This window comes from Seriola aureovittata, chromosome 1 (assembly GCF_021018895.1).
Source record: "Seriola aureovittata isolate HTS-2021-v1 ecotype China chromosome 1, ASM2101889v1, whole genome shotgun sequence".
NCBI lineage: Eukaryota > Metazoa > Chordata > Actinopteri > Carangiformes > Carangidae > Seriola > Seriola aureovittata.
The window spans coordinates 22,630,515-22,658,285 of record NC_079364.1 but is presented as its reverse complement, the minus strand read 5'-3'; the positions used below and the strand labels follow the sequence as shown (position 1 = coordinate 22,658,285).

At 40.0% G+C, this 27,771-nt stretch overlaps 1 protein-coding gene across 5 annotated transcripts in view; it reads right to left on the bottom strand.

The window, feature by feature from the left end:
- trpm7 (transient receptor potential cation channel, subfamily M, member 7) overlaps window positions 1-27,564 on the bottom strand; it is a 38,714-nt gene extending 11,150 nt beyond the window's left edge. For 2 of the 5 annotated variants that reach the window (XM_056381229.1, XM_056381455.1), the window contains exons 1-21: window positions 26,774-27,537; window positions 19,068-19,147; window positions 17,871-17,909; window positions 16,238-16,445; window positions 15,598-15,811; window positions 13,824-13,948; window positions 13,526-13,697; window positions 12,011-12,185; window positions 9,425-9,548; window positions 9,017-9,089; window positions 7,611-7,711; window positions 7,049-7,183; window positions 6,894-6,947; window positions 6,675-6,815; window positions 6,315-6,449; window positions 5,863-6,140; window positions 5,540-5,768; window positions 5,028-5,183; window positions 4,401-4,544; window positions 1,705-1,833; window positions 1,228-1,479 (exon numbers count right to left, since the gene is read on the bottom strand). In XM_056381229.1, the coding sequence (XP_056237204.1) occupies window positions 1,228-1,479; window positions 1,705-1,833; window positions 4,401-4,544; window positions 5,028-5,183; window positions 5,540-5,768; window positions 5,863-6,140; window positions 6,315-6,449; window positions 6,675-6,815; window positions 6,894-6,947; window positions 7,049-7,183; window positions 7,611-7,711; window positions 9,017-9,089; window positions 9,425-9,548; window positions 12,011-12,185; window positions 13,526-13,697; window positions 13,824-13,948; window positions 15,598-15,811; window positions 16,238-16,445; window positions 17,871-17,909; window positions 19,068-19,147; window positions 26,774-26,776 (2,967 nt within the window). In that variant the 5' untranslated portion in view covers window positions 26,777-27,537. Of the gene's footprint in view, window positions 1-1,227; window positions 1,480-1,704; window positions 1,834-4,400; window positions 4,545-5,027; window positions 5,184-5,539; window positions 5,769-5,862; window positions 6,141-6,314; window positions 6,450-6,674; window positions 6,816-6,893; window positions 6,948-7,048; window positions 7,184-7,610; window positions 7,712-9,016; window positions 9,090-9,424; window positions 9,549-12,010; window positions 12,186-13,525; window positions 13,698-13,823; window positions 13,949-15,597; window positions 15,812-16,237; window positions 16,446-17,870; window positions 17,910-19,067; window positions 19,148-26,773 lie in introns of those variants that run through there. The other 3 variants (XM_056381309.1, XM_056381383.1, XM_056381534.1) reach the window with 3 other exon arrangements.
- Window positions 27,565-27,771: the final 207 nt, after the last annotated feature.

The window sequence follows — 27,771 nt, the reverse complement described above, 5'->3', positions numbered from 1 at the left end:
ATTTGATCTGGTGTTGACTGTTTCAAAGCAATGGCTGATTCCAGGTGTTGGGTATAAAAAAACCTTTATCATCCCTTTATTGAAATCCCCAGGGCAGACACAGAAATGGTGAAGGGTTGACAATTACTTAACAGCTATATTGGAAACTCAATTATATTCTAATTAAATCTAGTGTCACTTAAAGGAGGAGTTTGATATTTTGGAAAATACATGTACTTGTTTTCTTGTTGACAACTTTAACCTGTTAGCTTAGCTTAGCATAAAGACTGAAAACAGAGGAAACAGTTAGCCTGGTTCTGTCCAAAGGTAAAAAAAGAATCCACCTAGCAGCACCTCTAAGATCAGCAAATAGACTTCAAGAAGTCATTGGCCCAGAAATATCCCCACACATAACCACCTGTAAAACTACTACTTGCTCTTTTTACATTTCTGCTCTAGTGTGGCTTAAACAAACATGATATAACATGTTAATAGAGATATTAATAAAATTATTAAAAAAGGAAAGTAAAATTTAGAGGTGCAGTTAGGCAGATTATTTTGACCTTCAGACAGAGCCAGCTATATTTCCCAGTGCTCAGGATAATATGGCATATCACAATACCTGGATAGAGCATGTGGATGATTAATGCTGTTTGAATGTGAAAGTTCAAAATGATTAAATAAAAACATGAATATTAATAAGACAGATTGATGAATGCACAAAAACATAGCAACTCTCACAGTATGTTTAGACTACAAGCTACAAAACAAATGGAGGCAAGCATCCAAATTTGTGTGTCACGACCTTAGGTACCATAAAATAATCGCATATACACACATATACACACTCACATACACAGTACATACACAGTAGCTCTGAGTATAATTACAGAAAAGTATTTGCTGTTCAGGCACGTTCAAAACTAAAACATCAAACCTGGGGCCAGATTTACAATGCCTGCTGCATCTCGATTCAGGCACACAACAATAATAATAGTTGTAATAATAATAATAATTATTATTAATATTATTATTGTTATTATCATATCTGAAAGGTTCGCTAGCCTGGAGGCACAGTTTTAAATGCGCACTGCGTGTCTCTTGCTAAATATTCCTAGAAAGCATTCCTACTGTGTTATTAGTAAAACAGACACACTACAAGTACTCTGCATGTAAATCTGGCCTTCAGTATCATTGAGAAAAGTTCTGCTACAAAGTGTTAAGTATGTTTAATGACAAAGAACTCACCATTTTAGCAATCATCATGACATATGGCCCAGCTTGCTGGTTCACAGCCAGGATATCGAGGAGTCGCACATACCAGAAGATGATATTCAGACAATAAACCGTCCTGCCAGGAACGAAGGCATCGCCTCCGCCCAACCTCAGACCAAAGCCGATAAAGAAGATCACAATAGCCAGAAAGTCCGACACGTTAAAATAGTCGCTGAACCACACCTTTATCTTCTGGCTTATTTTGCCTGCTTCAGACATGAACATCTGGGAAAAAAGGAGGAGGTGGTGAAATAATGATGAGGAACTTAATCAGTTCACAGTCTCTGGGGGAGTTCATTTGTAAGACAGGGCTACAGAGAGGAACTGGTATCAAAAGCTACTGCCGGTGTCTTGCTGAATCATGAATTAATGTACTATCTTCACTATTTTTAAATCAAAGAGCCAAGCATTTATGCTACTTAAAAATTCTAACACTTTGGTTCCACATACCTCTCGAATCTTTTCAATGGCAGAGGTGAAGATGTAGAGGATGACCACCCACTCCTGAGGAGAAGGCAACAGGGGCATTTTCACCAGGACCACATACGAGTAGACCATCAAGAAGCCCAGGTAGAAGAGCTGAGAGTGGGAGACACACAGGAGTTCTCATTAAAAAAAAAACACTCCAGACACTTTATAGAAAACACTTAGTAAAGGATTCATTCTCCCAAGATTGGGAATGCTTTCATTTTTCTAAGTAAGTTTACTAATGTCATAAATGTGGGCAATGTAGTTTATACAAGATATGTTGGATATATATGTTGACAAAGAGCCTCTAAATTCAGACAGTTCAGGAGAGGGGCTTCCTCTCTCTGAATTATTTATAGACAAGGTCAGTTGAGGCCTTCTGAAGGGGGCTGAACCTCATCATAGCATTTTTCAGTCGGGAGCAAACAGTCTGTTTTACTGCGGCCTCTGAGCCCTCAGAGCTCAACTGGTGGTTAACTGTGTGGATAAGGACTGTGTGAGAGAAAAATGTCATCCTCCTTTGTCTCAAGTGAAATTCACAGTTCCCAACAAAGGGAGGAGTAGGGGGGCTTCAGAGGATTATATAAGAAATGAAGATGGGAATTTTTAACCAACTAATGATTTAAAGCTACATTTATCCTTATTTTTTAAAACATTGAATTAATTGTCTATGTGTAATGTGAAATTGTTTCTTCATAGAGATGAACCTACAGGGAATTATCACCACCTCTGCACCTCTACAGGCTCTTCAGCCCCTTTTGCTTGTTGCTTGATTTTACGGCACCTTTGCTGAATGGTACAGGTTAGCCTCAGCTACTCAAAATAACTTCTGCTATAACATATAGTAAATCTTCTGCCCCCTACTGGCCCAAACGCAAGTAACGCAGCTTTAAAACACAGGTGCCGTGCTAGCCAACATAAAAAAATATTACCCTTACTCTATTAGTCTATTACTGTCGCATGGAGTGCCATCAAATTTTGAGATATTCCTGGATGAGGATGAATCCTACTGACTTTGGTGATCTGACACTAATCATGTGCCACCAGCAGGTTGATATTACACTTTAACTGAAATATCTTGACAAGTATGAGACGGATTGCTGTGAGTTTTGATACAGATATCGCTGGTGTGAGGAGGATGAATCTTAATGACTTTTCCTCTAGTTCCACCAGCAGGTCAGTTTTCACGTTTCCTGTGAAAAATCTCAGTATCTACTAAATGGATTGGTATTTTCACAGATAATTATGGTTCCCAGATGATGTATCCTAATGACTTTGATGATGCCCAGACTTTTACTCTGCTGGCACCTTGAGTTTGACAGTTGTGCTTTTTGTGGATTATAAAGTACTGTTATTCATTAGCTTTTTTTCCATTTTGTGGCATAAACTAATGAGTAATTAAATTGTTAGATAAGATCTGACGGCTCCTTAGAATAACTTAGTTCAAGTAAAAACTTTTGTGTTTTTATCTTTTCCTGTATAGAAACTAGTGCAAGCAACATATGACCATCAACCAATGGCACATGCGGTCCCTGCTGATGTTTGCACAAAAGAGCTCCTTTTTTTTTTTTTAAAGAACAAAATCAACCGCACTAAGACTGTGGGAAAGCTTCAAAATATCCATATAGGCAGGTTAGAACACCTTGGATTAGGTCAACCATTTAAAAAAAAAAATTGCTGAACCTTGACATGCTAGGTGTGAACTTTTGGAAAATCAGCCATTAACACTTCCATCTGATGGGTAAGTCATTAGTGCAGTTTTGCAGTGACGTGTTGAAATCGGGATGGAAGCAGGTACAGCAGATTTAGATAAGCTCGGGCACAGGCTATAGTACACAGACTAGCGGTTTCAATGATGTTATCAGCACCTCTCAATCCTGAAAAACAGCCCTGTCCAGGTCAGTAAATGCAACCCACAATGACCGCTCCCAGGCTCCTGAGAACCAGCCTCAGGCTTGCATATATAAATAAACATAGTGCCTATTCCAAGGCACTAGAAAGGAGACTGAAGCTGACTGCTGGGCAATAGATTCAGTAGAGAAAATTCACATTCTAGCCACGAACCAGAGCAAATATATCTCACAAGTAATCAGGGTGTCATTACTAGACCTTTGTTGTGGATTGGGAAATATTGCGAGATCGTGTTCCCTGAGCTTTCCTTGTAGGGGGGTTCTGTGAGAACATCTGTCCCCTGTTTGAGCCATTCAGAGTGAGAGAGTGTGTTTCTATTCATAGTATCTAGCCATTTTGTGTGGGTGTCTGATAAGGCTGTACCTTGTCCCCTCTCCCATTTGTGGTATTCATGGACAACCACAGTCTCGATGGTGTCTGATTCAATGACACCAGGGTGGTATCTGAACATCTGAGGGCTTATTTCCAAGTAAAAGTAAGATAAAAGGTTTGATAAACCACTGATCAGTTGCCATGTCTGCAGTAAAGCAGTTTTTTTTGTGGACAATGCTGGTGGAGACAACAGTAAGCTATTAAGCAAACTTCCTACGAAATCCGTATTCTCTGCGGCTTAGCTCCAGGCCAGTTGTCAGGATACTACTCCTGGGTATAAGCATCCTCCCTTTGTAGGTCCTTTTACCCACATAAACCACCAGAAAATGTAGAGTTGGATGGATAAACATGAAGACAAGTGTATTTATGCGTGTCCTCTTCTGTAATCTCCATACCGTGTTGGACCAGAACTTGACAATGGGAGCGTGGTAGAAAGCATAAATTTTCCTGGTTAAGGGTAGCTTCCTGGACCGAATGTGTGTCTCCATGTCAGTTTTTGCCTCCACATGGTCCTGGGATCTGGCCTCCTTGAACACATCCTGCAGAGAGGTTAAAAAGGCCAGAATTAGTCAACAGCAGACCACAATGTGGAGAAAAAAAAAGGAGAAAGAGACAGAGAGAAAGCAGAGTAGAGAGGAGAATGTGAGAGAAAGAAAGTAAGCAAATAAATGATAGAGGAAGAAAAAGAAGCACTTAAAAAAGAAATTTAAGGCCATAAGTTCAAAGTATTCATCTGCAAACTTTTTATGTGAATGTCTTCCTACTCCTTTATTTCACAATAGATAAACAGCCTGTTCGCAGCTCATTAACCATTTGACAGTAATTTATCTTATAACAAATGGATGATTTTTCATCATCTTTAAGATTTTTGTCTTAAAGGTGAAGATTTATTGTGTTAGTGGACAGCCAGGCTGCTTTGAAGATGGGGTGATGACATATTTTTAAGGTTTCAGAAAAAGACAAGTTGAATAAAATAAAATAAAATAAGAAATCGTAGAACAGCAGGACTGAGTAAATCTAACCATTTGGATGTCTTCCGCTATGTTTTGAAAGTTGTGTTCACTGTCCTCCATGGTCATCTGGTGGTCGTCCTGACTCTGAGGGATGTGAGCCATCTCAGCTTTGGATTTGTACTCCAACAGTAGGATGGCAGGGGGCACCAAGATACTCAGAATCACCTAGAGAAAAACACACACACTCATGTGGGTGGATGCCACTATATTTGTCAAGTGAGTCCTCTGAATTTCATGAATACACTAATGAATCCCAAGTGTTTTACCGTAGAAGCCCAAGATCTACCATGAAAACTGAAATGACAACTATGGTGACAACATCACACATCCAGTGTATGGTCTCTATGGTGAGTTTTCACCAATTACAGTATATTTAGTACTTTGGTAGTAACGACGACGACGATGACGACTACTTCAGGAGCCACTGAAACCTGGAAGCAAAGCACTGTCTCCATTATTACTAAGACTATCCCAGCTTTTTACCTTGTTACCAAAAAATAAAATCTAAATGGAACATGAACCTTGTACCAGGAGTTCTTGCGCATGTTCAGCCGTCCCATCCACATGTCTGACAGCAGCATCTGGGTGCAGGTATGAGCCACAAAGGGCCGTAGGTGGGAGGAGACAGCCAGCTTCAGACAGGTGGAATTGCTCCAGTTCTTCAGCTCATAGGTCAGGAGCTTCATGGCCATGGTCTCATCCTGCCTGAACGACTGCTCCAGCAGGTCCACTGCCAATGTCCCAAACTCACTGAAAAACATCAGCACAATCAGCAAAACTTCTACATTTCCTTGTCTGGAAGAAATTTGAGAAGTTCTGTAGCTATTTGACATGAAAAACTTACTTTGAATACTTCTTAAGCTCCTCTGACGTGTCATCCACCACGTCGCTCTTCTTGGCCTCGTAGCCCATCGACCTGCAGAGTTTACAGGCCACCAGCGCCTTTGCCATGTTCTCCTCGCCATGCTGCCAGAAGAACAGCGACATTTTCTGCCTCTTCATCAACACAGCCCACACCAGAAGCTCATTGAAAGGGTAGGGAAACCGCCGTGTCTCTGGGTCGTCAATGTCCACAATTTCTTCTTTGCTCCTCTTTTTATTCTGCTCGGTGGAAGACTCGAGCTAGGAGGAGAAGGAAGGAACAGCGAGAGGGGTGGGAGGGAGACAGACATTATTTTCTCCCATTAACAGTGGCGCTCGAGATGCAGAGACAATTTTCTTTATATCTGTTTAGACATGAGGGACAGTCCAGTCTAAAGGAAGCCATGTTCTTTTTAGTGAACAGCGAGAGTTTACTTTGGGTTTGTACGGCTGTGCAGTCTTGATGAAGTGGTTGTGCCTCGTCTTCTCCTTCTTGTCAGCCTGCATGCTGAAAGACTCATGACTTTTTCTCAAATGGGAACCAGGACCTGCTGTGTGGCGCCCCGATCTCTGTGCAGGACATGGACACATCTTCAGATTTGCTGTATTCCCCCCGGCTTTTATTACAGTTCACAATACAATTTAAGGCCTAAAGTCATTAGTACTATGCATAAAATGTTACTGTACTTATTTATTTATAATTTCTCATTAGGGTTTTAACTCCCAACAAAGGTTTAAAAAAATTAGCACCATAAAAGACTTTTTTGGCATTGCTACAAAGACACTACAACTCACCCTATTGTTGCCATGGAGATTGTTGTAAATGATTCGGAAGCGTTTCCTGGTGTAGTTGCACCTGTATGTCCCGCCCATCAGGTACTCAATAACCAGACCCACGTCAATCAGAGTGATTTTATAGTTTGGGGGCAGATGACTCTGTAAGAGGGCAGAGAAACAAAACAGTGAATGAGACTGAAAAAACTGGTCAACATCAAAATATAAAAGTATATGTACCTGTTTAACATCTCTAACCAGGTGGAGAAGAGTTGGGTTGTTGGGAGGTTGTTTCTAAAATGGAGGAAGAAACAAAAAGCTTTAGAACATGCAAAAGCAAATATACACATATACACACGCATATGTATAGTTTCATTCATGTTTCACACTGTTACCGTGTTGTAGAGCTCCTCTAGCCGGCTGATTGTCAGGAAACGGTGCATGCTCACACCGTTTTCTATGAGTAACTTGACAAAATCCACTCTGTCCATCACAAGTGCATCCAGCATCGCTTGCTCCAGAGAGCTCACCTATACATAAACAAAAGATAAACATGCTGTTATGATGTATATTTTCTTGGCAAAGCATTATTTATAAAACAAAAACGATGAGGGCGAAAATAAAAAATATGGCCAAGTTTAAAAAAAACACATACAAAAAATATAAATAAACATTATCTATAATCTCATTCACGCAAGAGCCAGGAGCCCCCTAAGTTTAAAAATAAACATGAACCCTGAGGGCAGCTTATGAAGACAATTGTAATAGGGTTCATGTTACAGTCAAGACAAGCAGTTCATGGCAGCCTGCCTGAGTCCAGTCCCCTGGCTCTCCAGCCTGAAGATTGTGGTCAGCAGAGACTCTGGGGTGATTTTGGGCAAGTCCAAACATCCCTGAAAACTGTGAGTGACGCGCGCGCACACATGCACACACACACACACACACACACATACATACCAGGAGCTGCTGTCCGTACACAAACACATGATTCTTGGCAATGTCTACACGGTCCCATGCCAGAGTCAGGACCAGCTGATCGAAGGCAGATGCGTTTGTGCCTGAAATACACAGGTAGAGTAATGTTTACACACGCACACACACGCGCACACACGCACACACACGCACACATATATAAATAAACAGATATTAATTCCCAAGCAAGTCAAGCATTATTAACTGTGTATTTCCTGTTAGCCAGCTAGCAGGATTAGAGGGGGTTGGTAGAGCAGGGCCAGGGCAGTAATACAGTCAATTACACCCTAATACAGCAACAGAGCAGATTAGACTACAAAGTAAATCCCTGTTCAGTCTACTGCTCTCTTCCACGGTAATCTGCCTTATTGTCCTGTAGGATCCATCTGAATCAAATGATCATTTTCACTTCACACAGAGTTGATAGTGTGGATGTCAAAGAGGAATCTCAGTGGCATTTTGATTTGAAACCAATGCAGCGATTTCACCAAATAAGCTGAGCTTTCAGGAAAGCAGACTGCATAAAAATCCAAACTTGAAAAACAGGATGTATTCTTCGGTGTTCAGCTTTTAACAATAACAATGCCATGTCCAGTTATCCTTCAAACTTCCCATTTAACATCCAATGTGCTAAATTAATCTCTGCGCAGCACTCAATATTCTTTAAAAGGCTTGAGAGCTTTTGTACCCCAGGGTACTTTTGAGGATGAATTACTGTTTCACCATGATGAATGTGCCTTAAGCCGGCAAATATTTGCCTGGGTGCGCATTTCAGTCATGGTCCTCAGTTTGTCTTTTGAACGTCTGAACCTGTTTCTCCAGACCATCGATCAGCTGCAGACAACTTACAAATTCCTGGCTTTTGTCTAAATTAACTGGAAGGAGAGTGAACAACCAGCTCTGCAATGTATTTGCTGCAACACCCATCTTTCAGGTGAAAAATTTGTTCCATGCTTGAAATGAAAAATGCCTGTGTTCAAATGACAGCTAATCAGAAAATCACAAAAAAAAAAAAAAACATTAAGCGGGTATTTTTCCAACTGTTTCTCTAACAGACTGCAGAGAGAGAGGGAGGGATAAGACTGAGAGACATCCAGCTCAGTGACTGACAGTTTTGGAATAAGGAGGCCCTGTGAATGTGAGCAACATGATCTCCTCAGGAACAGAGAGAGGAGGGCACACAGAGGGGAAACTCAGTTCTCAAAGCATATCTATATCTGAATGAAAACATTACAAACACTTGAAATCTTAATCTCCCAGTGCCAACAACCTCAGTGTATGAATAGACTGAATCAACCTTGTGTGACTTTTACTCTCAGTTCGTTTATTGAAGAAGCTGGGGATGGGGGTGGTGGTGGGGTGGGGTGTTCAGATAGAAGTCATCTACTAACCTTGGAGTAATGCCCTCAGAATGGCTACGTCAATGTCCTGGTGCTCCTCGGAGCTGATGTGAAACACAGTGATCTATTTTTCAAGAAACAAGATAGCACTTACTGTCATGTTCCCACAGACATTATCCACATGTTTGAAGAGTTTGTGACCAACATCAGTTGGTGAGAGTGACAGAGAGAGAGAGTATCAGAAGTTGTCTTTGTGGCAGCACTTAAATTAGTTCATTTATTTCAAAGCTGTTCCATTTTCTCTTACTTTTTTGTGTTTGGTTTTTAGGGATTTTATTAAATGACTAATGTGTGGAAGTTCATGTTGTTGCTGCTGCTGCTCACTGTCAGCGAAATGGAAGTAAATAAAGTTAAAGAAAAAAGACTGATGATTACAAAAGTCAATGAGCAGGGATTTACCAGTTCTTTGCTCTTCATGCACTCCATCAGAGTCTGAAAGAGATGGATGGCATCACTGTGGCTGAAGTTGAAGGTTTTCTTTATGGTTGCGATGATGTCAGTCTCCACTCCATCAGGAAGCCCGCTGTGGAAGAATTACAACATAACACGGTTACAGTCACACCGCTCAAACACACACTGCTATAAAATCCTTTATAGGTTTCATCCAAGAACGTGCCGGTCTAAAAATCCTTCAGCAACACACTGACCTCCTCACTGATTACTCTGAAGTGTGTCTGGGTAAGGGCATTACAGCCCTTCAAATCTAAATGTTCTGTTCACAATACAGAACAGGATGTCTTGCATCAGTTGCGTCAGTTGATTTATTTCCAAAAGGGGAAAACATAAAGTCACTAGTAAAGAAAAGGAACACACAGATCAGAAGACATTTATCTGATCGTGATCTAAGTTCTATGCTCCACAGCTGATAATGTGCTTTGATTCCTAGAGAACACATTAATATTAGGCAAACTATGTCATCAAATTGTGTGACTTTAAACTGTTGGGACAAGTTGAAATTTGAAATAAAATTTAGATTTTAAAAGTTTGCAAATATATCAGTTTGATGAAGTAAGATTGCAGCTGGGATGACATATTTGGTTCTCTTGACAAAAAGCCATTTTTCCATTGGCTTTTGGATTACTTGGCTTTTGTTTGTGACTTCAACGTCACCACCACTAAACTTCAAACTTGTAGTTTAGCACGCTTACCTCTTCTACAGAAGCCTTTCCTCTTATGAAGTTAGTTATAGTTTGCAAGAGCGTGAGTATAAACAACGAGGCTGTAAAAGTGGACTGGTGAGTAGATTCGTTTTTGTGTTCAGTGTGATGACATTTAACGTCCCTAACAACCTCTGTCGTCTCATTTAGCCACACGACTGATGTGTTTTATGGTGTAGAATAAAACGTGACAATGTCTTGAGCTTGTGTGTAACCACAGACGTTATTTGAGGCATCTAACCAAAAACCATTTCCAAAAAACCCATTGACTTTGGGATGAGGGAACCAGAAGTGCAGAAAAGCTAACTTATTTCAGGATTTTAGGACTTATTCCTGCAGCACTCTATACTGTGAACTACCTCTCGGATAAACCTCAACTTTTCTGTCTAATGACTTTTGCTCCTTTGGTAGTGTTTTTGAGAATTCTCACCAGGAAGCACAAATGATTATCTTCAAGCTGTCAGACGTACAGTGTACAATTTCCTATCTATTCAACTCTCAAGAAAAAAATGACAAACTGATCATTCCTCCTAGTAGACTTTAAGAAGATGTTGATAAGATATAGTGAATGTTTTCTAATTGGATTAAAAGATGAGTGAAATACACTGCACCTAGAATCTCATGTATACAGTACAAGGACTGCCTTATATTGCTTATATTAATTTCAATATACTGTAACACCCATTTGGAGAGAAGCAAATAAAAGTGAGTTTTCATTGCTGCATGTTCTTTTCCAACATTATACATAATGTGATTCAACAGCATGGTTTGACAGAACTGGTGCAGCTCATATTCATCATTCAATTAGCCGGGATTGGTTACTTAAGTTTTGACAGCATATCAGCTCATTACAAGATACCTCTTACATTGCAGCAGCACAGAAAAGGTCGTATTATATCATTAGTTAAATTGGGTCACTATTTGTGTATTGGATCACTGGTTGAGGTGTTTTAAGATAGGATGAGGGCAGATTTCAATTTCATGGACACATTTAGATTGAAAAGACAGGTTCTAGTCGTGTTTGATAGTCTAACAACATTTTGCAGCAGCATATGCTAATTTCATTGGCTGATTAAGCCTCTCAGCAGATTACTTTTAACTGCTCTCTGTCACAAGCTCAACTATTTTCAACTCTTTTATAAACAGACTGGGCTGCGGTTAGGTTGTTAGAAATTCTTCTGGGACAGAAACAGATCAAAGCCACAGAGAAAAAAAAATCCTCTAACTCTGAAGGAGCTATTTGTAAAAGCTATTTACTTACTCGTCTTGGCAAGAGCTTCAGCCATTGTTGCATTTACAAGACAAGAGGTTATTATACATCCTATGAGCAGCGCTGCTTCTTCAGTGCAGAGTGAATGCTACAGTGACTTGGTATCAGAAAGGGATTTCCGGACTGGGGCTAGCTGGTTAGCATGATAACTTCAGCAGAAGAAAAGAAGTGATAGAAGCCAAACAAGAGAGTTGCTTTCCATGGCTGGAGACAGCGCTTGGCGAGTAAAGGAATGAAGTTTGATGCTGAACTCGCAATGTTTACTCGTTTATTCGAGACTGGTAGGTAACATTGGATATGTAGCAATAGCAAAACTTTTTTTTTTTTCCCTTCATCAACTATTTTCATCCATCCACTTAAATATTTAGTTACGCACTTGCTGAAACCTTGTTCAGTTCTCCGTAGGATACTATTACTCTTTCTCCATTCATTCCATCCTTTTCTATCACCTGTCTATTATTAAGTAATTAATTATCACACCAACACACCGACCACATTCTTCATTCGCTGTCCCCCACCCACCCGTGTCCTCTGTGTTTGTTCATGTATTTGTCCTACCCTCCCTCCTCGGTCTGCTTGTGGACATAGGCCAGTATATCAGCAGCACGGCCAGTCCCCTCACACACCACCACTGGGACAGCAGGGCTCTCCTGGAGGTACTCTAGCACAGTCAGGATGACGTTGGGACCCCCCTCAAAGATCAGGGCGACAACAGGAACACCCTGACCAATACCTGCAAGAAAGAAGACAAAAAGCCTGCTTAAAGTTTGGGTTTATTTGACATTACTCCCTTTCAACTCCAGTCTCACTCACCTGATACAGCTCCACCCAAGTGTCAGTTTGTGAGAGGTTCAGTTGATAATGCCAAGCTCTTTGTTATCACCGAGTTCCCACCAGGCAAAAACAAACTGACAATCATAATGATTACTTCTTAGGGTTAAGATATATCTGAAGGGTGTGTGCCGGTATATGTACGTATCTATGTAAAGGTACAACACAACAGGAAATCTAGACTTCACTGGTGAAATGCCTTAACAAAATATTAATTTTGATCTTGAATATGAATACTTTAGAATGGGTTTTATATCTATATGGTTGAGGAAAGGTTGTGTTAACATTTTAGGTTTCATTTCATTTTTGACTTCAGGTGTATATTTGGGTAGAACATAGAATTAAGATTGTTGTTTATAAATTGTATATACGAATTCATGGAGTAGTAGAGAGAAAGAGGTAGGAATATATAAACGATGTATAAGTGTATACTTCTTCCTTCTCCATTTTGAAAATTGTCTTTCTTCTTTTGTTGTTTTTTTAAAATCCATTTTTATTTTTCATGAAAAATATAAATTCATTCATTCATTCAAGGCAGTGTATGACTTTTGGAAAAACCCTCGCTGATGCCTAATGAAGTCAATCTCTTTGAACAAGTTCTAACTTAATAAATTTGGAGCCAGTACAAACTGGAGAGGGAAGTCAGTTTGTCAACTGTATTGCTTCTGTTTAATGTACTGTAATTTTAATTTGAAGTGTAGTCCTGTGTTGCCCCTGTGGCTGAAATGTTATTTGTAAATTGTAATTTGCTGTGCAAATGGGCATTTTATTTTAAGGGAGTCCCCCTGTAATTTGCATGTATAATATCAATCAATAATAGTAATAAATAATAATGATTTGCCCTTGTCTGTATTTAGAGATGAGTGACCAGTGAACAGATTCAGTTTGTGGGTAATACTGCGTTCATGACCACTTCTAGGTACTGGTCAATTTTTAACACTTCAGGGAACTTAAAAGTGACAATATCATGACTCACCGGAAAGAAACTGAGGAAAGTATAACAGACTTTAAGTTTAGTTTTTTATTGTCAGAAGGATGCACTCTATTAGCTTGGATTTAATGCATGGGCAGAGATTTGGGACCTAAATGAATAACACAGTGTCACTGCATTATCTCAGAGGAAGACCCCCAACCTGCTTTTGCAGATCTAAAGAGATCCCCACATAACCTCTTGTTTCTCAAGAACCAGAGCAATAGGAACTGTTGTATTGAGAGAAATCCCTTTTTTGCTGGTTTGCTTACGTGCATGTATTCTTTGGAGGTTGATGTGCTTCTCCAGGTCCCGTCGTAATTTGACCTCAGCACCATACTTGCCCACCGTCCCATCATCCACCAGGAGGAAATGGGAATGAAGATTGTTGAGAACATTTAGTTTGCTGAGAGGGTTCAGTAGTGTCTGATACGGAGCGATAATCTGTGGTGTGGATATCAGGAAGTGGTAAAAAGAACAGAAATTATGGTTTTTGCACCTAAAGAAAATTTCTAGAGATGATATTTCAGAGCAGTACAACCACAAGAGATTGTAAGAGTTCTGTCTTACGTCTCTGCCGATGAGATCGTTCCTGTTTTCAATGACTCCCCAGGGTGCGATCCCGATAGTGCAAATTTTCTTCGATGATCTGGAACAATGTTCTTTGAGAGCATCGCCCACATGCTTTGCTACACCTTTGGTAAGGATTAGGGAATCAATCAATAAACTTTATGCAAGAAACAATTTTAAGATTGTTCCATACTTTTATTACCACTTAACATAAGTGTCACACATCACTTAAAATTCTGAGTGGTAATTCAAACATGAAACTGACCCCTTAATTTATATATTTGACACAAATCTATGACCAGTAAAAGTGTGCTGGACACTGTAGAAACCATTAACTATGCATGAGAAAAGAAATGGTCAAAACACCAGAGCATCCATGACCAAAATGCCAACTATGGGGCAAATCCACAACAAGTGCATTAGTCCTGGAGATGTTTGTGAACCACAATCCTCAGCTAATGGATCTCATGGATGCAGCAATAATTTGTGAGCCAGGAGACCATCCCAGCTGGCCAGGGTGCCAGAGAGGCATTAAAGTAATCACTGGTCTGGGTAATTGACCCTGTGAGTAATGATTTAAACACTATGATCAGACCGCATCATCTTAACGCCGCGCTGTGGCTGCAGACACACCTCGGCCACCACACACAGCCAAATGACATGCTTAGAGCCCGGTATTACAACTTCTGCTACATCAGCGCATCACACTGATGGTGGCTGTTTGTTTGTGCAGGTTTGTGTACAGTGTGGGTGTGAGTGAGTTCTTTTAGACAAATCTTCAATTAATATTTTATTTTTTAAAGGAGCAGGGGAGGAAAGTAAGAGTTATTTGGCTCACACATCTCTTCAGTTGTCAATACCATTTTTCTTCTAGTCAGGAAGGTTTTCATTACACTCAGCATTTGTTGTTGAGGACATTTCGCATTCAGATGGCTATGACATTTTTATTTCTTAAACTATTTATTTCTGCTTTGCTGATGTAGTGTTACTGACACAAAGTGCGTAAAACCAGGCAATGCTAGTATCACCTGACTATAGAGCCACAGTGCCAGCATTTTAAAGCCAGTATGTGTCACCTATAGGCAAATAAAGTAATAAAAACATCTGTTAAAAAATGCAGATGTAGACAATATCGATGCACCCTATCTACCAGCAAAGAAAGTAATTTAATGATACAAATTTATGTGTGGAACTTACATTTAAAGACGTGGTGGTTAGTGTGATCTAAAAACTCAGTTTTAAATAAATAGACACATAGATAAACACCTCAAAGCTCACAACAACAAATACAGCAGCTACTAAAAATACACACTGGCAAATATACTTCAGCTGCAGCCATCATTTTCCTTTCCTATAGGTGGCACAGTCTGACATGTAGGGAACGGGTGGCCAGGCAGCTTAATACCTGAAGAATCTGCAGCACGCTAAACATGAATCTGTGTTCGTAAGAGAGCTACAGAACAAGCTAATCCCATGGGGTGTTTCGAAATGAACAGTCTGGTTTCCATGACTGTTGAGCTTGTTGTGGGGAAACACAGCTGAAACCACCTTAAAATTAACAAATTTGAAAGTAGGTAAACAATACATTTTGGTATACTCATGTAAAGAAACTGAAAAATCCCCACATATTCCCTGACCAAGAAATGTTATGACTTTCCCTGGAATCCACCCCTCTAAACTCAATAGTATCTACGAAAGTAGACATTCAGCAGGGGAACTCTGCACTTTTAACAGGTCGCCGAGAAAATAAAAAAAAGAAAAGTCTCTGACATACCTGTGTTGACGCCTCCAGTGAGAATCCAGGCCCCGGTGGTGACTGCAGCTTTGATGAGGCCCTTGCCCACCACCTGCTTGATGCGTGGGTGCAGCTCAAAGTTCTGAACTCCTCCATGGACAGAGATGAGGATCTTGGGAAGCTCCATATGCCACTCCTTCAGCATCAGCCGCAGGATGCTTTCTGGCCGCGAGTCGTGGGACAAACGCACATACTGCCCATGTTTGCATAGACACAATGAAAAGCGTGTTCATGTTGACACATACATACAAACATAAAATACACAAAGGCTGCTGGCTAACAGCATCCCACATGTCTACGGATCCACAAAGTTAATCTGGGTTTGTAGTGTAGAAAGACTGAGCTCAAATATAATTTAAGAGCAGGATTTTCTGTTCATATTTTGTTGCTTGAATATTTGAACACTGTGCACCTGTAATACACACTAGAGAGACTTTTCCCATGACCCTTACCCCGTGCAGTTATTACTTGGTCAGTCAGGTAAATCAAATCAAATTCATTTTAATCAATTTGTCAAATTGGGCTCAAACAACACTTTATGACACTGTGTTGGATCATTTTTCCACAATACATGTAATAGCTTCCCTGCCCTCCAACAGAGAAGAATTTGCCCTCCTACCTTGGCTCTGTACGAGTGAGACCCTCCCTGGAAGTTGATGACACCATAGGCGTCAGTGGGGCTCGCCTCTGTGTGTTTTTCCACCGACCACAGCTCCAGCTCGGGCATGGACAGGTTGGGGTTTTCACCCAGCTTCACGTCCGAGTATTTTGTGGCCAAGCTGGCTGAGAAGCCAACATGCTGCCGCACCAGCCGCCCACAGCAGCACCTTGAGGGTGAACAGAATAATTGTAATTGGTAGAACAATAATATACTTATTCAATTCCATTTATTTTAGCAATAATTTAACTTAGTTACAGAACAAAGCACATGACAGTTAAAATATTAACAAAAATACATTTAAAATTATTACTAAACAATAGTTCTCAAAAGCAGAACAATAACATGATACAGTTAAAAAATGTATTTATATATATATACACACATATATATATATATATATACACACATATATATATATATATATATATATATATATATATATATATACACACATATATATATACACACATATATATATACACACATATATATATACACATATATATATAACTGCAAGCAGTGATGTGGGGCAAATGATGGACAAATGCTTTCGAAAGTCCATGTGATAACTTTTGTGAGGCTGAGGTTTCATTTAAGACACCAACAACAATGACATGACTGTTTTTGGAAACCAGTGAAGATATTGACTTTTTGGTTGAGACATACAGCCATCACTGGTGTATTCATTTTAGTCCAGTTTACAGGATTCTTGTTTTAAAAACATGTCAACAGGTCTGGTTCTTCTGCTTAGATTGGAAGGGCATTAAGATATTTTAACTGGTCACTAACTAGAATCTTAGAATCTTATAATACATAATCCATAATCTATTTAATTTTAAATGGGACACTACAATGTAATTGGCAATGTAAATTTAGAATTTTAAAATTGGGTCTGCGCTGTTTGTGCAAGTGGGTTGGGGATCGGGATCGAAATGATAGAAAAGTAACGGCTCTCTCTGCTGTATCTAGTTTTTACCTAGACGAATCAATCAGATATAATATATAAATATATAGTCTAAATTTTGTTAAAGTTATTTTTTAAATTTTGGGATAAAGCAGGACGATACCCATGCCTAGAGCCAGGCCTGCATGTAAACAGGAAATATCAAATAGTCGGCTAAGCCAAATCATGGAACTAATGTTAGCTTATTTAGCGAGGTAGCTACATATGATACAATCTGCTAGCAACTATTGTAATTTCAGATTTTTGAAATCAAAGACTGAATTTCATCATTAAAACATATCAGCATTATAATGTAAAAAATCCTACCAACGAGCCATGATTTCAAAATTTGATAGACTTTCAAGACCGTCGTTGAGCTTTACTTTTAATACCATAATCATAATGAATGACCAACCTAAGCTTTTTTGTTCACTCAACTCCTTTAAATTGCCTCGCAGGAGAATGTGCATTCTGACACACAAAGCCTGGAAGTTAATTGTTTCCCTACAAGGGCTACTGTTAAGTGGAATTACACTGAAAAATAATTTGCTTGCAGACGTTTTCTGTTGTAAAGCAACTGGTTCACTTTCTGGCTAATCCTGTCAGGTAACAGAAAATGAGTCAAACAAAAAGCAAACAAATACTTACCGGACTAGCTGCTGGCAAATCTGGCATCCTGGAAGGCATCTACAAGGAATTTCACACCAACATATTTGTCACTAATCTGAATATAAATCACACCAGACCACATAAATGTGAAGCACATTTTAAAGTATACAAAGACAGATTTGATTATCTGATATTGCCTAGTGAGAAGGAAGTTCTTGGTGGATAAAAGTGTTTGAGGACATTAAGGAAGGTTATCTGTCAGCTGGACAAGCAGCCCAGTTAGATTGACCTTTAACCAAGAGTGAGTTATGAAACCTGCCAAGTGGACTCGCACTTTGTTCACTTTCACATGCAGGCCTATGTTCACTAACATCTCCAAATCATCTACAAGCAGCAGCACATTCTGTTGTTAGTGGAGAAAAGCTAGTGGCAAATAATTGATGTAAAAGAAAACACAGGAAAAAGAGTCACCCCATATCATTGTTGGTTTACAAGAAGAAAAGGAAGCAACGCCATTTGTTGAAAGTGCAACTACAAGCAAAAATGGCTTTCACAAAAAGGCTAAACAGTATATATGTGTAAATGTGGGAAACTACTATCAAATAACCAAGAATTTTACTAAAGTTTTCCCCTTCTTTATAACTGATGACAGTTTATAACATCTGCTCTACCGTTAATATTGTGTGTGCTTCTCACCCAAACATGGTACATTGTGAACTGCTGGCTTACATGCAAAGCCAATAAGAAGCCTTCTGTACAATTTTAACACTGCTTTGTAAGATTCCAGTCAGACTGCAGAATTCTTTCTGCCTCATTTGACAAAAGAAAGAACATCCACATCACTTCGTCACAAACACGCACAGAAAAACAAGGAAATAAATTGTGATTAAAAATGGGATTCAGATTTCACTGAATCAAATAAACGGGTGGGGTCAAGGAAATGCAAAGGATGAAATCTAAGCTTCCTGAAATGGCAGACCGATAAGAAATTAAGAGGATATTGCATTCCGAGAAAAGGAAGATAATATGATACACAGGTTCATCACTAGTCCTCCCTTTCATTTAACGCTGTAATTATAGTGACAGACATAAACATTAAAATTATGCAGAAACAGACTCATTTATTCTTTGCAGAGTAGTGGTTAGGGTTTGAGCCTGCTTTAACACACACCATACAATTACCCCGTTTCCATGGCTATCACCACAAGGCACACTACAGTCGGTCTATGCACATACCTGTGGGGGTCCTTTGACACTGGAAGTATGTACACACATTCCCTCTTGGTGAAAGTGCTTTCTATCCAGGGTTTCTGGGACTGTAAACAAACAGAAAAACAGTTGTAAGTAGTGGACGCCACCTGATGTTCCTCATATCTGTGTTTACAGCTTTATTATGTTTGATTTTAATGTATTCAGGCAAGGCAAGGCAAATTCATTTGTATAGCAAATTATCATACACAGATGTCATCTGATGTGCTGAGCCAGTTGTCCCTGGATGCTAAATACAATGCTCCTCTGTACAGTAATTGAGTGTTTGTACAAACAGGACTCATATTAAAGCCAAAAAGACAAGTAAAGCAAGTGAAAAGAACATGAGGATCAACATTTCTAGGTAAGTGAACGTTTTACTTCTGTTCAGAATGATTTTCTTTGAAAATAATGAACTCCAAACATCATAAAAGGGCAAAGGGGAGTTTGTAGCCCCTTAATCCAGGATTTAGTATATGAAAATCAAAAGGGATTAGAAATCTTAGTAAATTAAAAAAACATGTAAATTAACCATTACATATGGAATTAGGGTAACTAGAATTGAGGAGGCACATCAGCTACAGGTGTCTGCCATTTCTATAAGATACAATAAAATGATCTCACGCAATGTCGCAATTTTTTTTAGCAAAAATTTATGTCACAGGAATTTTCAATTAATGCCTCATTCCTTATTGTTCCCCCAGTACAGCTCAGAGGGACCCGCAAGTGATTAACAATATTAATCCCTCCCAGCACAAAGAGGGAAACCTGCAAACCTCGTCACCTGCTTTGCACCAAAGAGTTTCAACTATTCTTGAAACTCAAACTACAGTATTACAACAACCAGGGCTGGAAATGGTGAGAAGCCAGCAGTTACCATGTAGTCTTTTTCTGCTGGAGCTAGCTGAAAATTAGCCTCACTAGCAGGTAAATATGGACCTTACAGAGACAGTCTGTGATAGTTGTGAACCAAAATTTCTTCACTGTCCCACAAAGTCCCATGAGCAGAATTCAATCTATCAATTTATCTATCATTAAACCCAGAATCAAATCTCTGTTGTCCATCGTCCCACCCAGTGCCCCAGGTTCCATGCTGTTAACAACAAATGGCAGTTTTAACAGCAACATTTGAACAAACTGGTCATCCCACTGCTTGACCAGTGAGACCGTGCCACTGAGTGTATACCTGGATGTCCTCCTCTTCATCTCTGTGTTTAAGGGCTTTGTACAGGAACATACCAAGACTCCTTCATGCATCTCCTGGACAAACCTCAGTCACCGCAGCCTCCCTTGAGCGCTGGATCATCGGCAACAAATCACTACACTTCTCTCAGTCTCCGTGTCTCTGAAGATCTACACGCAATTTCCATACACGTCTCAAAGTCTACAGCGATGCTGTTACCATACGGATCCGGCCCGAGTTAAAAGCTGAGTGATCAGTGAGAGGTTGCAGCCTCCAAACTCCATCCACTGTTAATCTGTAAGAAGCCACTCAGGGGGCAGATGAATGTGTCTGAGACAAACTAGATATTATACTTACTTAGGCTGCAGAGAAAGAGACGAGGGAGGCGGAGGTGTGGGAGAGGATTAGTGGATGGGCAGAGGCTTCAATGATATATACCTTGTAGTCTACTGAAGACACACCACCAACTGTGATTCATGCAGAACTCACAAAACCTCTCCAAACAACTTTTTGACCCCACACTTACACTTCAGGAGGCCTACTTTATTATGAAACTAATTTCCAAGAGAATAGACATTAAAAAAAAAAGAGTTGTCTAGTGAGGGCAGAAAAACTATGGACTGGGCACAGTAAAGCTGTTTTCACACGTGCAACCCACCACGTGTTCACATATTTGTGTAAGGCAGTGGTTTTGATGATCACACTTAGGTCTCCCATACGGAAAAATATTTACATCAGGTGTGTCCACACGTCACAAGCAACTTTGATTTTTTTTTCTATTCACACACTGCTGAAGAAATGCCTCAAATCTGAGAAAGGTTGTGTAAATAATGTAACTTAAAACTTATTTAGCATTTAAATGCTTTTTAGACACACCTCTACAATGCCCACCACTTGCTTCAGGTTTTGTGGTTTTCATTTTATTGTCATTTTGTTTCATTTTTTTATCCTACAAGCATCTGACATATCAGAAAGTTTAAATGTACCATAAACTGGCCGAGGATCTGATGTGCAGGATGTTTTTTTGGAGGTGGGTTATTGTCTCCACAGTGGGAATTATCATCCCTTTCAATATGGATTTATGTTTAGACTGACCATTGCCCTGAACAGTTAACCATAAAGTTAGAGACAAAACCTCAATTATCAAAACTACCTATTTAGAGATGAAAACAAATGTGAGCGCTTGATAGTAATCCCCAAATCCGCACATTCAGAGGCATGAAAATAAGATGTTCAAAAACAAAAATAAAATTGTTGACTCTTAGAATTTGTTGTCTAAGGATATGTTAGCTTAGCTTAGCATAAAGAGAGGAAACGGGGGCAAGCAGCTAGCCTTGCTCTTTCCAAAGGTAACAAATCCACGTCCCATTACGTGCAAAGCTCTGAACTCCTCCCCCGTTTTCTTTATGCTAAGGTAAGCTAACCATCCGCATTAGAGCTGTACCGATCTTGTCTATTACGTCTTGTACAGTGATAGCGACATTTCCTCTTAGTACAAAATGGTCCATCAAAATAATTTTATGTACATTATACTACCAAAACATTTAACACTAAACTACTATGACAATTTGTATATAGTGTTAACTTTATGGTGGTATAGTGTGTAATTAGAACACAGCTGGTATCACAGTGGGGTAAATACAGCTGCATCTAATAGTTGATGTGCCAATTAGTCATGACTGACAATAATGCTATTGTAAATGCTCACTTTTTAACTAAAAATCAAACTTACCATTTAATTTAATGGAATGCAGCTGTGTTTTCCGCACTATGGCACTTCAGAAGAGCTCCTTCAGAAGAAAATGTAATCATTGTTGCAGCTACACATGCAACAATAGTTACATATGGAGCTCTAGAAAGTTTATTCTTTATTTTTCATGATGTTTTACTCTGTAGCACACCACCAACAATCTTTCTGAGTTATGTTATTGGTGTAATGTTACCATCGTGTTCTGCCTTGATGTACGGCAGGTCATTGACTCTTCAGTGCCCTCTTGGTAACTGAACTAGTGACCTGATCAGTATCCAATGATATTTAATTCCCTGTATAGTGATTCAGTGCCTGCTGGAGCAGAGACAGGTGTGAGACACACCCTTCGACCTCAGGGGAGGTCTCAGTGATGTGCTGTGGAGGAATGCTTCCAACAAAAACGCTGGTGTCGTCTTAACCCAACAAAGTGTTATGAGGCAGATAAAGCAGGACTGTGCTCTGCTAACCTGTAACCATGGTACCTGAGAATGTCAGGCAACAAAAGACTTGAGCACTTTAGAGCCCATGCCAAAAACACACACACTCTCCCACTTCCTCACTCCCTCCCTCTTCCTCTCTGGCTTCTTTCACTATGCTCCAGCTTTTATGATTACTATGTTCCTGTAGGAAATTTAACCCAGAACCTTTCCATCTCATTCATTTCAACATTGATGGATGCTGTGAGTTTGTTTATGGGAAAACGTGTTCTGTGCGTGTGTGTGTGTGTGTGTGTGTGTGTGTGTGGGGGGGTCATCTTCATCGACATGTGTTTGTGGATTTTGATTTGTTTTTATGGGATGATGAAAATTTGATCACATACTGTCGCTTGTCCTCCTACAGTCAGCTCCCAACGCACACGAACACACACTGTGAACTCAGAAACCTTGCTAACTGAGCTCTTCCTTCCCCTTCCTTCTTTTTCCCAACAATGTAACAAGGTTGGCTGGTCAACCCATCATTCCTCTGGCCCTGCCTGACGTAATATGGGGTGAGATAACATCTGGCTTGGCAATTCTATTACCCATTAGAAAGAGTGGAGGTTATGGGGTCAGTACTTTAGTGTGAACAGTAGCCAAAGAGAAGAGTGGTTCTCAGAGAACAAGTAGAAAGAACAAAATCATTATTTGCTGTTTAATTCATTTATTTTTTTCCATTTACTTTTTTCATATTTAATTATTACTATAATATGTTTTACCATAATTACAACTGAACCACTGGTATACAGCGATATTCACAGCGACAGACACAGAACTGGGGCATCCTCCACGGTACAGTGAGCCGAGGCTCCTGCCATGAGATTTTTCCATGCCATAACCTTAATTTCCTCACTGCTGTTTCTCTTTGGATTAAGTCACATCACAGGGGAACTGCAGTTCTACCACACAAGTGCAGTTGGACCCCCAGAAAGACTAAAATATCTGGATATAGACACAGCCATCATACATTTTGGAACTGAATTCAATGAGAGCTGAAAAGACTACTTGATTATTCAATTAGTCAGAAATTGACTGTTTAAGCTATTTTTTCAAGCAAAACTGTCACAATTCCTCTGGTGCCAGTTTCTCAAATGTGAATATATGTTGGTTTCAGGGTTTTCTGGTATTAGAGCTGCTCTGGTCTTTCGGGGGATCTCAACACTCCAAGCTGGTTTAATTTGTTTTACTGGATGCTGTACAAAATAAAAAGGCTGAGCTGCAAATTCATCCGACAAAAAGAATGAAAGACTGTTCCTAATGTTGCACACTTGACACTTTTTACTCGCACGCTCAGGACAAGGTGAGCTCAGAACAAAACGTTTGATGACGTCCCATGTGCCTTCATTTCTGAGGCGGGCAAAGGTTGGCTAATAGGTATGATTTACCACTACATAATGTCAGGACAATCATAAATATAATCAAACTGACTAAATAACAATCCACAAGATTATTGTGAAATCTTTACAATACAGAGGTCAAGATCAGATCTCAACTCCTATCCAAGTCTTAAGTTTACAGTTCTGGACAGAACAACGTGTAGAATGTCTCTGTTAAATTCTTTAGTACACTAAATAATAATAATAATAATAATAATAATAATAATAATAATAATAATAATCACAATCACAATCATAATAATATAGACATCTTTTTAATTGGGTCGAAGTAGGGTCAAATTAGAGTACAATATATCACACACTTTGCAATCCTTGCCCAATCTTAGTTGTACCAAGATCCGAGTCTATAAAAAATGTTAAATGAAGGGAAAGAGTTCATTATAGCCTTTAGATAAGAGTCATACAGTCAGTTCATACAGTCATGAGACCAAAGTGTGACAGCTCTCCAGCTCTCACACTTATGCCCCCCAGGACTAGCTCTGAAAGACTGCACAGCATGGGCTCATACCATGCTGGCATGCCACCCTGAGTCCTACCTCCAAGCAACCATATAACCTAGTAATGTACAGCATGTGATGACTTTTCTTCTCAACATCTGGCACTCATGGTTATGTGAGCCTATGAAAACCTAGGCTAAAGCAGTCTAAGGTTAGTACACAGCGGCAGGGACAATGACCAGGAGCTACAGCTCTGCAGAGTGAGGGGCAGCTTAATTCATTCATAAAATAAATAAATAAATAAATCAAACAAACTGTGACCAATTTTTTTTGAAAACCCAGTCCAGGGCCATTGGAAAACTTTATCAGTCATCTTCAAATGGGCTTGTGCATTTGGTACAAATGGATTAGAGCATGAGATAACAGGGCTCAAAGGGGCATGCCACAGTCACTCTGCCACCGGCATTAACACGCAAGCAGTTACACACACTCTAAGTACACAAAAAAAAAACCAAAAAACCAGACACACTCTAGTAGCAATAGAGTCTATTCTGGAGCACGACACAGTGATGCAAGACCATTTTCTCCCAGCTCACATAGCGCTGAAGCCCAAGCTGATGACTAGTTCAACCATTCACCATTACATAAGAGACTGTGACTTGCAATAATAAAGCTCTGTTACCGACTGGTGATACAGATCAAATCATGCCGACTACTCTGATGAGCCAGCTTAAATTCAAATTATGCAGAGGAGTCTGACATTAACAGTGTTCCTTGTCCAGGGGTAAGCTGGGGCATGTGACCAGCTCAGCCCAGCACTGTGGGAAATAAGACAGTTCTGCACTGAGGCAAAAGGGCAGACTCTGGCTGCTCTAGATTCCCATTGAATAACAGCAAATAGAATGGAGGATATATCAATAAATCAATACCAAAATGGGAGATTAGATGTCATCTGAGATCGGGGTAATTGTATTTTCCTCATTTTACAGGCTACAACACATATAACATCTGCAGAATAATAGTGCTCCCTTTATGAAGTGAACGACAAATGCCTGGTGTTATTGTATCCAGATCAATTACTTGTTTTTGCTTTTAAACATTATGTGCCTGTCTTTTCATTAGTTGCATAAAAGTGCGTGGGTGACATAATATAAATGTGAAATTTGCCACTCTGTTTATGCTGTGGCATCTCTCCCTTTAATATCTCAAAGTGCATGAGGCCTTTGTGGGCAATGTTACAAATTAATGAACAGGACTGGTCTGTGGCAGTTACGTGACTTTTTAAATCAGTGTGATGAGGAGACCTGATTTGTCTGGCGTTTAATTCATTGGAATCACCAAAACCAGACATTATCATGTGGTTATTATTATGATATTCATTTACATACACCACAATAGAGATTTTAACCATGTTGCACACTGCTAATCTAAAGTATCATGACATTATTAATATCCAAGTACTGGGTATATTAGTTGATATTGTCATTATTACCCAGCTCCAACACACTATGTACCAACAACACTGTGTGGTCAAATCTGACTCACAGTTTGGCAACATGTCATCTTCCCCTAGCATTCACCCTAAGCTTCTTGGTCTGCTTGTGGAGGAAGAAATAGACAGGAAATTCTAGGAAAAAAGAGGAGGCCGTGCTCCTCAGGAAGAGGAAAGGGAAAATTACATGTTATATTACAAACACTAACGTTTTGACAAGTCTTCAGCAATGTCTGCTGCAGGCCTGACTCTCACCTAACAACAAACAGTCGTGAGTGGGCGTACAGATGCTTAACAAAGTCTGAGATAATAAACGCACCATTTCAACATCAGTTAACTTTCCCCGACGCTGGCGGGATACAAAGCGTTCAGTTCAGACGGATTTGGCAGCCACTCAAGGTGGCATTGACTTGTTACTGGCAATAACAGCGTGTCTTGTCCGACATCCCAGACAGCTGGCAGAAACATGTCTCAAACAAGTGCCAGATGCTCTGAAATGCACTATTTTTTTCTGCTCAGTATCTGGAAGACTGTCCGGTGAGGAGAGGCTCTCTCTTATTATGGCGGAGAAAGCGCTAACATCAGCCGGCTACTGCAGCTGGCGAAGCTAGTTAGCTTACGTTAAGTACCTAGCATTTAGCGCTAGCAAGCTAGCTATTTAGCCAGCTAACGTTACGCCCGTGTGTGATTTTGGGGATTTCTTGCTAGACAGTGTGTCACAATGTACATTTCGCTTATTACGTACGAGTCGCAGCGTTTTAGCTGAAGAGTCAGACAGTCTGCAAACATAGCAAACGCCACCCGGATCTCGGCTGGGTGCCTGACAGACAGGAGGCAGCATGCATGGGGGGACCTGCCACTCAAAACCCCCCGATCAGTCACGACGATACTAAGCGCCAATTTGGCCGGACTATAAACCCAAGAGGAAGGCAGCTGACTACCGGGAGAGGATCACATACCATTCTCTTCACCGTTGAGACTCAGGAAGAGCTGTGTCGTGGCTTTTATCCATCTATCGGCGGTGCTCTCGGTTAGCCTTGGAAGGAAAGCCCGGTGGACGTTGGAGAGATCCGCTTCAGCTGCAGCTCCAACGGAAGGTTGCTTTTTCATAATTGTGCGACTCCAGACTGACGCTGCATGACGAGCCGGCTGACTCAGCCAGCACACTGTCACATGACTGAGGCGGAGCCACCGGCCACATGTGCGCTTTGTTTGACCTCCTAATAAACACACACTGCCGGCAAAAAAGAAGTCATTGCTGCTCGTCCTGTCTCACTTATCCAATGTGGCCGAGGGACATATGTCTCAGCACAGTTTCAATCAGGAACCATTCGACAGTTACCTTCAGTTTGTCATTTCTGACACACACACAAGCAGAGAGACAGACGGACAGGTAGGCATGCATACCTACTGACGGACAGACAGTTACAGCTCAATTTTTAGCAGCCAGCAACGCAGTTTAGCTGCAGCTTGGGCAGAAGCAGCAATCCAGAAATATTTATCCAGAAATTGCATTGTCTAGTTAACAATTTGACCTCTTACTATTTATAACCTCAAACCTGATCACTTATTAGATAATGAGAAGCCAGAGTCACAATTAGCATTTTAAGTTAATTCCAAAACAGCTGAATGGATAATAAAATCAGCAAATCTGTTCTATAAAGCTGCAATATAGAATTTATTAAGATTCTCCACTTTTACAGATGATCAGTCAAATGATGCATGAATTATATTTAATAGCTGCCAGTTTATTCTCTTTCTTCATGCTTGTCCCTAAGTAAAAGTAAGTTCAGTCATGTTCAGATTGATAAAGAAATCATGACAATTGCAATTTCCAAAGAGTATCTAACTGAAATATAACTGGGCTTAAATGGTGGAACAAAAAAAAAAATCAAGTACAATATACTCATTATAAAACTGCTAATGGGAACCAATACCTCAATGACCTCAGTGAGGT